The sequence below is a fragment of the Kogia breviceps genome, chromosome 4 (assembly GCF_026419965.1).
Source record: "Kogia breviceps isolate mKogBre1 chromosome 4, mKogBre1 haplotype 1, whole genome shotgun sequence".
Classification (NCBI taxonomy): Eukaryota; Metazoa; Chordata; class Mammalia; order Artiodactyla; family Physeteridae; genus Kogia; species Kogia breviceps.
This window is the reverse complement of record NC_081313.1, coordinates 133,640,533-133,653,234: the sequence shown is the minus strand read 5'-3', so window position 1 is coordinate 133,653,234 and position 12,702 is coordinate 133,640,533. Positions and strand designations below refer to the sequence as shown.

Here is a 12,702-nt window from a genome sequence, read left to right as displayed (position 1 = left end):
AAGTCAGATAGAAAAGATTCTTGAACACCAATGTTTATAGCAGAATTATTCACAATAGCCAAAAGGTGAAAGCAACCCAAATGTCCACTGAAGGATGAAAGGATGAACAAAATGGAACATTATACATCAACGGAACATTATAGAGCCTTACAAATGAATGATACTCATAATACAACATGGATGAACCGTAAAGACATCATGCTAAGTGAAATAGGCCAGACACAAATGGACAAATACTGCATGATTCCACTTATATGAAGTATCTAGAATAGTCAAACCCATAGATTAAGTAGAATAGTATTTACAAGGGACTGAAGGTTATTGTTAAATTGTTAACAGAGTTTCAGTTTAGGAATATGAAAAAGTTCTGGAGATGGATAGTGGTAATAATTGCATAAAAATGTGAATGTGCTTAATGCCACTAAACTGTAAACTAAAAATGGATAAAATGATAAAATTATGTTACATATATTTTTTTACCACACAAAAAGTCAGATAACAATTGGTAGTAAGGATATAGACAGATTAAAACCCTCATCCACTGCTGATGAGAATGTAAAATGGTACAGCAGCTTTTCAAAACAGTCTGGCAGACCTAGCTCTTCCACTCCCAGGTATTTATCTGAAGAACACAAAAATCCTAATTCAAAAAGATATATGCCAGCTTCCCTGGTGGTGCAGTGGTTAAGAATCCACCTGCCAATGCAGGGGACACAGGTTCGAGCCCTGGTCCAGGAAGATCCCACATGCCATGGAACAACTAAGCCCATGCACCACAACTACTGAGCCTACGCTCTAGAGCCCACATGCTACAACTACTGAGCCTACATGCCACAACTACTTAAGCCCATGTGCCTAGAGCCCGTGCTCTGCAACCAAAAGAAGCCACCACAATGAGAAGCCCACGACTGCAACTAAAGAAAGCCCATGTGCATCAACAAAGACCCAACATATCCAAAAATCAATTAATTTTTTTTAAAAAGATATATGTACCCCTATGTTCACTGAAGTGTTATTTATAACAGCCAAGATATGGAAACAACCTAAGTATCCACTGATGGATGAACGGATAAAGAAGATATGGTATATACTCACAATGGAGTATTACTCAGCCACAAAAGAATGAAATCCTGCCATTTGCTATACTGATGGACCTTGAAGGTATTTTGCCAAGTGAAATAAATCAGACAGAAAGATAAATACCATATGATTTCACTCACATGTGGTATCTAAAAAACATAACAAGTGAACAAACAAAATAAAACAAAAACTCATATATAGAGATCAGATTAATGATTACCAGAGGGGAAGGGAGCTGGGCAAAATGGGTGAACGGGGGAGACTGTATGGTGATGGATAATAATTAGACTTGTGGTGCTGTACACCTGAAATTTATATAAAAAATTTAAATTAAAAAAAAATGTCAGGGGGCTTCCCTGGTAGTGCAGTAGTTAAGAATCCATCTGCCAATGCAGGGGACACGGGCTTGAGCCCTGGTCCGGGAAGATCCCACATGTTGCAGAGCAACTAAGCCCGTGCACCACAACTACTGAGCCTGCACTCTACAGCCACAACTACTGTACCCGCATGCTACAACTACTAAGCCTGAGCTCTAGAGCCTGTGCATCTAGAGCCTGTGCTCTTCAATAAGAGAAGCCACGGCAATGAGAAACCCATGCACCACAAGGAAGAATAGCCCTCACTCGCTGCAACTAGAGAAAGCCCACATACAGCAACAAAGACCCAACACAGCCAAAAATAAATAAATAAAAAAATTAAAAAAAAAAAAAGTCAGGGAATTCCCTGGTGGCCCAGTGGTTAGGACTCGGCACTCTCACTGCCAGAGTCTGGATTCCACCCCTGGTTGGGGAACTAGGTAAGATCCCACAAGCTGGTGTGGCCGGGGCAGGGGGGTGGGGGTGTAGCCAGGCAGTACCTCAAAAAGTCAAACAGAGTTACCATTAGAGCCAGCAAGTCCACAAGTCCACTCCTGGGTATAAACCCAAAAGATAAGAAATATATGTCCACATAAACACTTATACATGAATACTCACAGCAGCACTGTTCGTAATAGCTAAAAGGTGGAAACAGTCCAAATGCCGATCAAGTGATAAATTTATAAATAAAACATATAATATTTCATACAATGGAGAGCCCATGTGCTCTGTACCCTGAGCACCACAGCTACGGGGCCCATGCGCCCTGTAGCCCGCAGGCCACAACTAGAGAGAAGCCCGCACGCTGCTGCAACAACAGATCCCATGTACCTCAAGGAAGATCCCATGTGCTGCAACTAAGACCCAATGCAGCCAAAAAAATAAAAGGAATGCAGTACTGATACATGGATAGATCTTAAAAACATTATGTTGAATAAAAAAAGTAGTCACAAAGGACATACTATATAATTCCATTTATATTAAATATACAGAATAGGCAAATCTATAGAGACAGAAAGATGACTACTGGTTGCTTAGGGCAAAGGGGTACGGGATGTAAAAAGATTAGGGGGAAGATGGACATGGGTTTTCTTTTCCTCCTCCTCTTCTTTTTTTTTTTAATATTTACTTATTTATTTGGCTGTGCTGGGTCTTAGTTGTGGCACTCGGGATCTTTGTTGCAGAATGCAGCTCATAATTGTGACACGTGGGATCTTTTAGTTGTGGCATGCAGACTTCTTAGTTGTGGCATGCATGCGGGATCTAGTTCCCCCGCCAGGGATCGATCCCGGCCCCCTGCATTGGGAGCGTGGAGTCTTACCCACTGGACCACCAGGGAAGTCCCCATGGAGTTCTTTTTGGGGTGATGAAAATGTTCTAAAATTTACTGGTTACACAACTCCGTGACTTACCAAAACCACTTAATTGTATACTTTAAAGGGGTGAATTGTATGCTATATGAATTACATCTTAATAAAGCTGTTTTAAAAAAAGAAAAAAGACTTAATTGTATAGGACACAAGAAGGAAGAAAGGGTAACTACTTGGTATTTGGTTTAAGTGACTAAGTGGTAGTAACTTATTCATTAAGGCAGGAAATGAAAGAGAAAGTACTGGTTTGAGGAGGAAAATAATTAGGTCAGTTTTAAACAAGCTGACCTTAACTGCCTAAAGGACCTCCTGGTGAAAGCTTCAAGTATAGAGTTGGGATGCAGATTTGAAGCCTGGGGAAACACTAGCACTGTGGATATGAATTCAGTTTACTGATGACAGTTAAAACTTAAGAATTAATAAGGATGGAAAGAAGGAGAAGGAAAAGGAGAAGGAGGAGAAGAGAACATGAAAGTCAAGAACAAGATAGTTACTATGAGGAAGAATTTTCCTGCACCAGACAACCATAAAATTAAAAACTAGTATCCACTGTATTACCAGGTCACTAATGACTCTGCTTAGAACAAGGTTAGTGGACTAAAAGGAGAGAATGAGAAATTTCAGTGTGTTCAGAAATAAGTGGCCATCTGGAAGTGGAGAAAGTTGATGATTCCTCCAAGAGTGGTTATGAAGGGAAGGTGTCAGGAAGACAGAGTCATGAGTAGGAATTTTAGGACAATAGGTTTATTCAAATATTAGTTCCCTTCAGTACTATAAAGAGCCACACTAATTCTATGCTCCAATAAACGAAGTTAATAAGAATCTCTTTAAAAACTAATATTAGGGAATTCCCTGGTGGTCCAGTGGTTAAGACTCCACACTGCCACTGCAGGGGGTGTGGGCTCCATCCCTGGTCAGGGAACTAAGATCCCACATGCCTCACGCAGCGGCAAAAAACAACAACAACACTCTAGTCACCATCAATACCATATTCTCCTGGTATTTCTCTTCCATCTCTGATTTTCTCCCATCTCTTTTGCACACTCAAGTCTCCTCCTCACAGACCTCAAATGTTGTCTTCCTCGGAGCCACCTTTTTTCTCACTGTATATTTTATCCCAAGGCCATCTCATCCATGCCCTACCGATGGCTTTGACTAATATCAACAAGCAGATGTCACCTCCAAGTTATAGATGTTCCAGTGCTCTCAGTAAATGAGAACACTATGTATGTACTGGTAAAGCTAAAACCTTGGGAACCAGCCTGAGATATAGAAACCTTAGGCTTCATTCTCCCTCCCTCCCCATTATCTGTCCATTAGCAAATCATATAGATTTTATCTCCTAAATAGTTCTTCATTACCTATTCACAACTATAATTTTACCATAATCCCTGCAATGACCCTTTTGATTATCTCCTCTGATTTGTGTCCCCCTCCAAATCATTTTCCACACTGCACTCAGAGTGAACTTTAAAACACACAAATCAGATCACATCTCCCTCTGCTCATAGCTCTTTAACGGTATCCTATTATTCTTAGGAAAAAATATAAAATTGTTAATGAAGTCTACAAAATGATGCATGATTTGACCCATATCTATTTCTCCAGCCTCATACTGTACCACCCTCCATCACTCTATGGGCTGCAGCCCTTTCAGGGATTGAACATATACTAATTTCTGTGCTTGGAACCATCTTCTTTTTTCCCTGGTTAATTCCTACTTGTCCTATCAGGTCTCAGATCAAAGATAATTTTACTAGCAAAATTGGCCCTGACTACCCCTGAACCCAAAGTCCAGGTTAGGTACCCCCACTAATATCACTGACTGTACATCAATATTTTGCCTTGAACACACCTCTCAGTTAACTATCTATTTGTCTGATTACTTGCTGGTGCCTTCACCCTTTAACTGGACTCAAATTATACACAAAGGGAAGCAAAATGTTTTGCCAATTACTGGATCCCAGTACCTAGCATAGTACCTATAGAATGTACTTAATACTTGTTGAACAAATGGCATAGACCCAACTAGTGCATATAAAGAATATCACAATGATAAGAAACCATCAGTCTCACAGGCTTAGGAAGGGTAGAGGGGGAGGACTAAAAGAATTTTCTACTAGTAGAATTTAAATGTCCAAACAGGTCACAAAGTTTGATATCATTTTCTTTTTCTTTTTTTTTTTTTTGCAGTACTCGGGCCTCTCACTGTTGCAGCCTCTCCCGTCGCGGAGCACAGGCTCCGGACGCGCAGGCTCAGCGGCCCAGCCTCTCCGCGGCATGTGGGATCCTCCCGGACCGGGGCACGAACCCGCGTCCCCTGCATCGGCAGGCGGACTCTCAACCACTGCGCCACCAGGGAAGCCCTGATATCATTTTCTTTAAACAATGAGCTATAAAGGTCTTTGGGAACTTCACTATTAATATTAAAAATATAAAATAAAATCCAACATACTACTTGCGGCAAGTTATCCTACAGATAAATAGACATAAATACATGAAACACATAGTTATTCTTTATAGAACTGTTTTGTATGCACACACACATGTATGTATATATGTATGTATTTTATGTATAATCTTTCTAACACAAGATTAGAAACAACCTAAATATCCATCAACAGGAGAATGGTTATATAAAGTACACCATATTCAAAAAGAGGAAAATTATGGAGCTGTTTAAAAAAAAAAAAAAAAGTTTTCAATGGAAAAATCTCCAAGAAGTGAAAGAAGTGAAAAAACTGTAGAACAGGGTCTTCCCTGGTGGCACAGTGGTTAAGAATTCGCCTGCCAATGCAGGGGACATGGGTTCGAGCCCTGGTCCAGGAAGATCCCACATGCCGTGGAGCAACTAAGCCCATGTGCCACAACTACTGAGCCTGTGCTCTAGAGCCCATGAGCCACACTACTTAAGCCCACGTGCCTAGAGCCCGTGCTCCGCAACAATAGAAGCCACCGCAATGAGAAGCCCGCATACCACAACAAAGAATAGCCCCCACCCACCGCAACTAGAGAAAGCCCACGCACAGCAACGAAGAGCCAACACAGCCAAAATTTTAAATTAATTAAATAAAATTTTTACCCCCCCCCAAAAAAAACCTGTAGAACATACATACAGTATGCTATGTTTATGTTAAATTAAATCAAAGGGGGGGCTTCCCTGGTGGCGCAGTGGTTGAGAATCCGCCTGCCAATGCAGGGGACACGGGTTCGTGCCCCGGTCCGGGAAGATCCCACATGCCACGGAGCAGCTGGGCCCGTGAGCCATGGCCACTGAGCCTGTGCTTCCAGAGCCTGCGCTCTGCAACGGGAGAGGCCACAACAGTGTGAGGCCCGCATACCGAAAAATAAATAAATAAATAAATAAATCAAAGGGGGTAGGGAGATGAGAATATATAGTTGGATTTACATAAAGGAAGTCTAGAAAGAAACACTAATAACAACTGGTTGCTTTTTGAAAGGAGAGGTAAAGAGTGGGGCAGACCAGAGATTTTTTTAATCTTGTGCATATATAACCAATTTAAAACCTAAAACACATATATTAAAACTACAGGGGCTTCCCTGGTGGCGCAGTGGTTGAGAATCCGCCTGCAGATGCAGGAGACACGGGTTCGTGCCCTGGTCCGGGAAGATCCCACGTGCCGTGGAGCAACTAAGCCCGTGAGCCATGGCCGCTAGGCCTGCGTGTCCGGAGCCTGTGCTCCGCAATGGGAGAGGCCACAACAGTGAGAGGCCCGCATACCGCAAAAAAAAAAAAAAAAAAAAACTACAATAAAATCACGATCTTAACAGAAAAAAGGGAGCTCAAAATGAAGTTTGAGCCCTTATCTTATACCATTTTAAAGTTAAGACATGTAAGATTCATACAGAACAACTAAATAAGTAATAAACTTTACTAACTATAGAGAACAGTCTAAATCAAAACTTTAAAATTCACAATGACTTATAAGCAATCTTATAACTGTTTCAGCTTTAAAACTAACAAAAATGATACAAACCTGAACACTGAAGTAGAAAAACATAAATATACTGAAAAGTGATTCTGGACAATGTAAACTTCAGCTAATAAGCCTAACATTTTCTGGCATCTACAGATAGAATAATTGAGAATTTTTAAATCATAGAGTAAAATAAACCTTTAAAAAAAATCCAGAAAAGATAAAATACATAATAACAATTCATTAACGAAATGCTCAAAGGTAAAAATGAATTATTACTAACGGAAACTGCAAGTTGATAATTCCATACTGTATTTTATCATGTATAATCAACTGCAAGTATTACCTTTCATTTTTGAGTGTGTGTTAATCAATGGATCAGAACAAATCCTGCAGGGCCACCAAGGGCGTCTCTTGAATTTTGCCCAGATGAGATCTCCAACTTCATACTTCAGTGGCGTAGCCTTTTTCTTGGGCTGACACTTGAGACAGACAAAACATGGGGCATCAATAAAAATCAGAACCTTTTGAAACAACATATCATCTTTCCACTAGCCTTCTGAGAAAGCGTTACCAATGAATACTAGATGAAAACACTCCAGCTTAACCACAATTACAAAATAAGTACAATTAAAAATTACTTTGTCTTAACTATTTATAATACAGCCCTTTATACAGTTAGTAGTAGCTCTCAATTTGCATTTGCTTTACATAAGTAAACTCCCTACATTCTAGGAAAATAAATAAGCTATTTCAAATCTTTAAAGAGCTAAAAACTGAAATAATAGATAAACAGAATCATCCCAAGGAAAAGATATCTTTGCCCAAGTCCTTGGATCGCAACACAACAGGGGTGGGGAGGGGAAGAAATTTAACAATGTCAAGAGACTCTGATCCCACTACAGTGTTATATGCCAACTTTATCTCAATAAACTGGGGGAGGGGGGAGGGGGAGACTGTGGTCCCTTCTGCAGGTGATACTCTACATCCTTCTCAAACACAGACATTCTTATTAATTAATTAACAATAATGGCCTACTGAAATAATCCTGAAAGCTACAGGCTAGATTCTTGCAATGTCAGCACAACTGACATATTTTTCCCAGGACATGCAAGAGAGGCTGCATCCAGAACAGTACACTGCCCAACTCCAAGGGATACCATTCAAGCACAATACAATATGAATCAAGCTCCCTGGACATATCCAATGCAGAGACCCTGGCTGCATCTTTTCTCCAAAAATAATACCTAATTAATTTGCAATCCAAATGCTTCCATGTCAGCTCTAAACCCATATCCATGCCTTTAACACCGCATCAACAGTACAGAGGTCTCCTGCCCTGAGAGGAAGATGGCTTTGTGTTTAGTAGGACTGAGCTCCCCACCACCCATAAACCACACAAAGGAGTTCACATGTGCTGAGCTGTTTCTGGGTAGCTAAAAGCAGCACCTAAGGTACTTGGGGGACAAAGGACAACCTACTCCATTTACTCCAAGGGGGCATACAAATATTATTATTTTCTATAAATGCCATGTCCTGAAAAAGGCTTGGTGAATTCCTCCCTCAGACTCAGTCGTCCCTCCTTAATCCCTAAAACGGTACCCACCTAGTACATATTAAGCGTCCAATAAAGAATATGCTGAATGAATTGACTGAAATCATTCAAATAAAAATGATGAGGGCTTCCCTGGTGGCACAGTGGTTGAGAGTCCGCCTGCCGATGCAGGGGACACAGGTTCATGCCCGGGTCCGGGCAGATCCCACAACGCCGCGGAGCGGCTGGGCCTGTGAACCATGGCCGCTGAGCCTGCGCTCCGCAACGGGATAGACCACAACAGTGAGAGGCCCGCGTACCGCAAAAAAAAAAAAAAAAAAAAAAAGAAAGAAAGAAAGAAAGATGAGTAATACCTGGGGCTCAAGGATATCAAAGTACTGGGCTCAATTCAATGATTTGTAAGTTACCATTCAACTTTACGTCTGTGCATTCAGAGAAGTAAATCTCACAGAATACCCTTATTGAAAATAGTGTCATTAGTTCTTCATGTATATAGAGTTACTAGGAAATGAGACAGAAACTACAACTTTTAAAACATTTTTTTTGAAAAGCAAGCCCCAAGGGGCCATTTTTGCCTGTTATCATTTTGTAAGTTATCAGAAAAAAAAATTACTTCAGAGCTAGTTGGCTTTGAAACTTTAAAACCATGATACCAAGATGGGACAGAAAAATCTATTACATGCCCCTGTACTGAAAACTACAATTTGAGTAGGTTCCCATAAATTTCTGATATTATCTGATTTGTAATCATTTATTTGGCAATCATTGATAAATATGGACTTGCTTATTTATCTGAGTCCTAAACGACTTTAAATATACTATCATTTACTTGATGTTTGCTATATACCAGTCACTGTTCCCCCTTTAATCCTCTTAAGGTAGATACTATATTATTACTCCTATGTTACTATATGCCTATAGTCATATAGTTATGTATTAGGTGGCAGAGACAGGATTCAAACCTGGGCAGTCCAACTCAGGATCTCAAACTCTCAACTACTATCCAATAACAATAAAACCCCATGATTATTACATGGTTTATGACAAATTCAGCCATAATCAATCTATAACATGATACTGGTCCTGTCTTTGCCATATATTACTACTACAAAGTGATTGTAGTAGTATGAATATATCAGTTATCAGGAAGTAAAGCCATAAAACAAGGCTTCAATAATAGATGGATAAGAAAGATCATGAGTGGTACTGCTAAAAGCCAGAAGCCAGAATCACACAACCACACAAAGCAGTTGTCTTCTGACTCTATCACAAATTGTGTCACCTTAAACAAGTCAGTTAATTCAGGATCTGCACCCTAAGACATAATAAAACCAGGAAAGGAACACTTGCTCTACCACGAACCATGAAAATGAAAATAACTATTAATTCTACTCCTAATATTTTAACCCAAAGGAAATAATCCAAAAAAGTAAAAGAACTGTAAAAGATATCTAAAGCAGTTATTTATGACGACAAAAAGTTAATATCCTAGACAACCTATCGAATGAGAGAAAATATTTGCAAACAATGTGACTCTATATTCCAAGATATACAAACAGCTCCTACAACTCAATGACAAAAAACAAACAACCCAATCAAAAAATGGGCAGAAGGGGCTTCCCTGGTGGCACAGTGGTTAAGAGTCCGCCTGCCGATGCAGGGGACGCGGGTTCATGCCCCGGTCTGGGAGGATACCGCATGCCGCGGGGCGGCTGGGCCCGTGGGCCATGGCCACTGAGCCTGCACGTCCGGAGCCTGCGTGTCAGGAGCCTGTGCTCCGCAGCAGGAGGGGTCCCAGCAGTGAGGGGAAGGCGTACTGGAAAAAAAAAAAAAAAAAGGCAGAAGATCTAAATAGACATTTCTCCAAAGACATACAGATGGCCAACAGGCACGTGAAAAAATGCTCAACATCACTAATTATTAGAGAAATGCAAATCAAAACTACAATGACGTACCATCTCACACCAGTCAGATGGCCATCATTAAAAAGTTTACAGGGGGCTTCCCTGGTGGCACAGTGGTTGCGAATCTGCCTGCCAATGCAGGGGACACGGGTTCGTGCCCCGGTCCGGGAGGATCCCACATGCCGCGGAGCGGATAGGCCTGTGAACCATGGCCGCTGAGCCTGTGCGTCCAGAGCCTATGCTCCGCAACGGGAGAGGCCACAACAGTGAGAGGCCCGCATACCACCAAAAAAAAAAAAAAAAGAAAGAAAGAAAGAAAAAAGAAAGTCTACAGGGACTTCCCTGGTGGTGCAGTGGTTAACAATCTGCCTGCCAATGCAGGGGACAAGGGTTCAATCCCTGGCCCAGGAAGATCCCACATGCCGCAGAGCAACTAAGCCCGTGCGCCACAATTACTGAGCCTGCACTCTAGAGCGCGTGAGTCATAACCACTGAGCTCACGTGCCACAACTACTGAAGCCCACATGCCTAGAGCCCATGCTCTGCACATCCACAACAAGAATAGCCACCGCAACAAGGAACCTGAGTACAACAAAGAGCAGCCCCCGTTTGCCACAAGTAGAGTAAGCCCACATACAGCAATGAAGACCCAATGCAAGCAAAAATTTAAAAATGAAAAATAAAAAATTGGAAGAAAAAAAAAGTATGGATCAGATTCTACATAAAAAAATAATAATAATCCGCCTGCCAATGCAGGGGACATGGGTTCGAGCCCTGGTCCAGGAAGATCCCATATGCCACGGAGCAACTAAGCCCATGTGCCACTACTGAGCCTGCGCTATAGAGCCCAGGAGCCACAACTACTAAAGCCCACACACCTAGAGCCTGTGCTCCACAACAAAGAGAAGCCACCACAATGAGAAGCCCATGCACTGCAACAAAGAGTAGCCCCCACTCACTGCAACTAGAGAAAGCCTGCGCGTAGCAACAAAGACCCAACGTAGACATTAATTAATTAATTCATTAATTAAGTCTACAAATAATAAATGCTGGAGAGGGTGTGGAGAAAAGGGAACAACCCTCCTGCACTGTTGGTGGGAATGTAAATTGGTGCAGCCACTATGGAAAACACGATGAAGGTTTCTCAAAAAACTAAAAATAGAGTTGCTGTATGATCCAGCAATCCCACTCCTGGGCAAATAACCAGAGAAAACTCCAATTTCAAAAGATATATGCACCTCAGTGTTCACTGCAGCACTATTTACAATAGCCAAGACATGGAAGCAACCTAAATGTCCGTCAACAGATGAATGGATAAAGATGCGGTATACATATAAAATGCAATTCCATTCAGCCATAAAAAAGAATGAAGTAATGCCATTTGCAGCAACCTGGACGGACCTAGAGAAAGACAAATATCATATGATATCACTTATATGTGGAATCTAAAAAATGATGCAAATGAACTTATTTACAAAACAGAAACAGACTCACAGACATAGAAAATAAACTTATGGTTACCAAAGGAGAAAGGGGGGGTGGATAAATTAGGAGTTCGGGATTAGCAGATACAAACTACTGTATATAAAATAGATAACCAAGGTCATACTGTATAGCACAGGGAACTATATTCAATACCTTGTAATAAACTAAATTAGAAAAGAATCAGAAAAAGAATGTGTGTTTGTGTATAACTGTATTACTTCGCTGTACACACCAGAAACACAACATTGTAAATCACCTATACTTCAATTTTTTTAAAAAAGTTAACATCCAACAAGGGACATGTTAAACAAATTATGCTGAAAACTCCATGAAATATGCAAAGTGCAGATGAAGTTACGGAATACTAAAAATGTAATACACAGCCACACACATGATATACCAACTATTTAGAAACTATGCCAAAACTATGATAAAAAAAATAAAGTCACTGAGAAACACAAATAAAAATAGTTTCATTAAATTAAAGGTATCATGGGTAAAGATTTTCATAAACCTGAGACATTAATTTCCTCCTTACTATTTAATTCATTTACCAGGATGACCAAATAAAACAATATATACAAACTTATTGGGGGAAAATGTCTATACAAATACATATTATTAATGAACAGCAACATCCAAATCCTAGTGACCTTAATATATAAAAAATTAGAAACAGGCAAGAAGTCCAGACCAAAGTGAGGCTTCCAAACATGAAAATAGAGAAAATAACAAGGGAAAATTAAAGGTGGAAAAAAAAGGAATATGACTCTTCTCTTCAGAAGAGCTTAAAAATCTCACCTGGGAAAGAAAGACTCCAAAATAACTCCTTGTAAAGCCCATAATTCAACTAAACACCTGCATACAAAGCTCAACAACAAACACAAAGATGAATTCCTGATCCTAAGGCACTTGGAGAATATCAGGGAAGACTAGAGTGAAGAAATGTCATCTGACTTAGACTGGCCAGATAGGCACATTTCAGAACAGCTTTCCCTAATATCTCTGTATGTC

At 40.5% G+C, this 12,702-nt stretch overlaps 1 protein-coding gene across 13 annotated transcripts in view; it reads right to left on the bottom strand.

Annotated features, from left to right (window-relative positions):
• Positions 1-12,702, bottom strand: part of NSD1 (nuclear receptor binding SET domain protein 1) — a 144,863-nt gene that overhangs the window by 86,331 nt on the left and 45,830 nt on the right. For all 13 annotated transcript variants that reach the window (XM_067031946.1, XM_059061609.2, XM_067031944.1 and 10 more), the window contains one exon: positions 7,091-7,226. In XM_067031946.1, the coding sequence (XP_066888047.1) occupies positions 7,091-7,226 (136 nt within the window). The remainder of the gene's footprint in view (positions 1-7,090; positions 7,227-12,702) is intronic.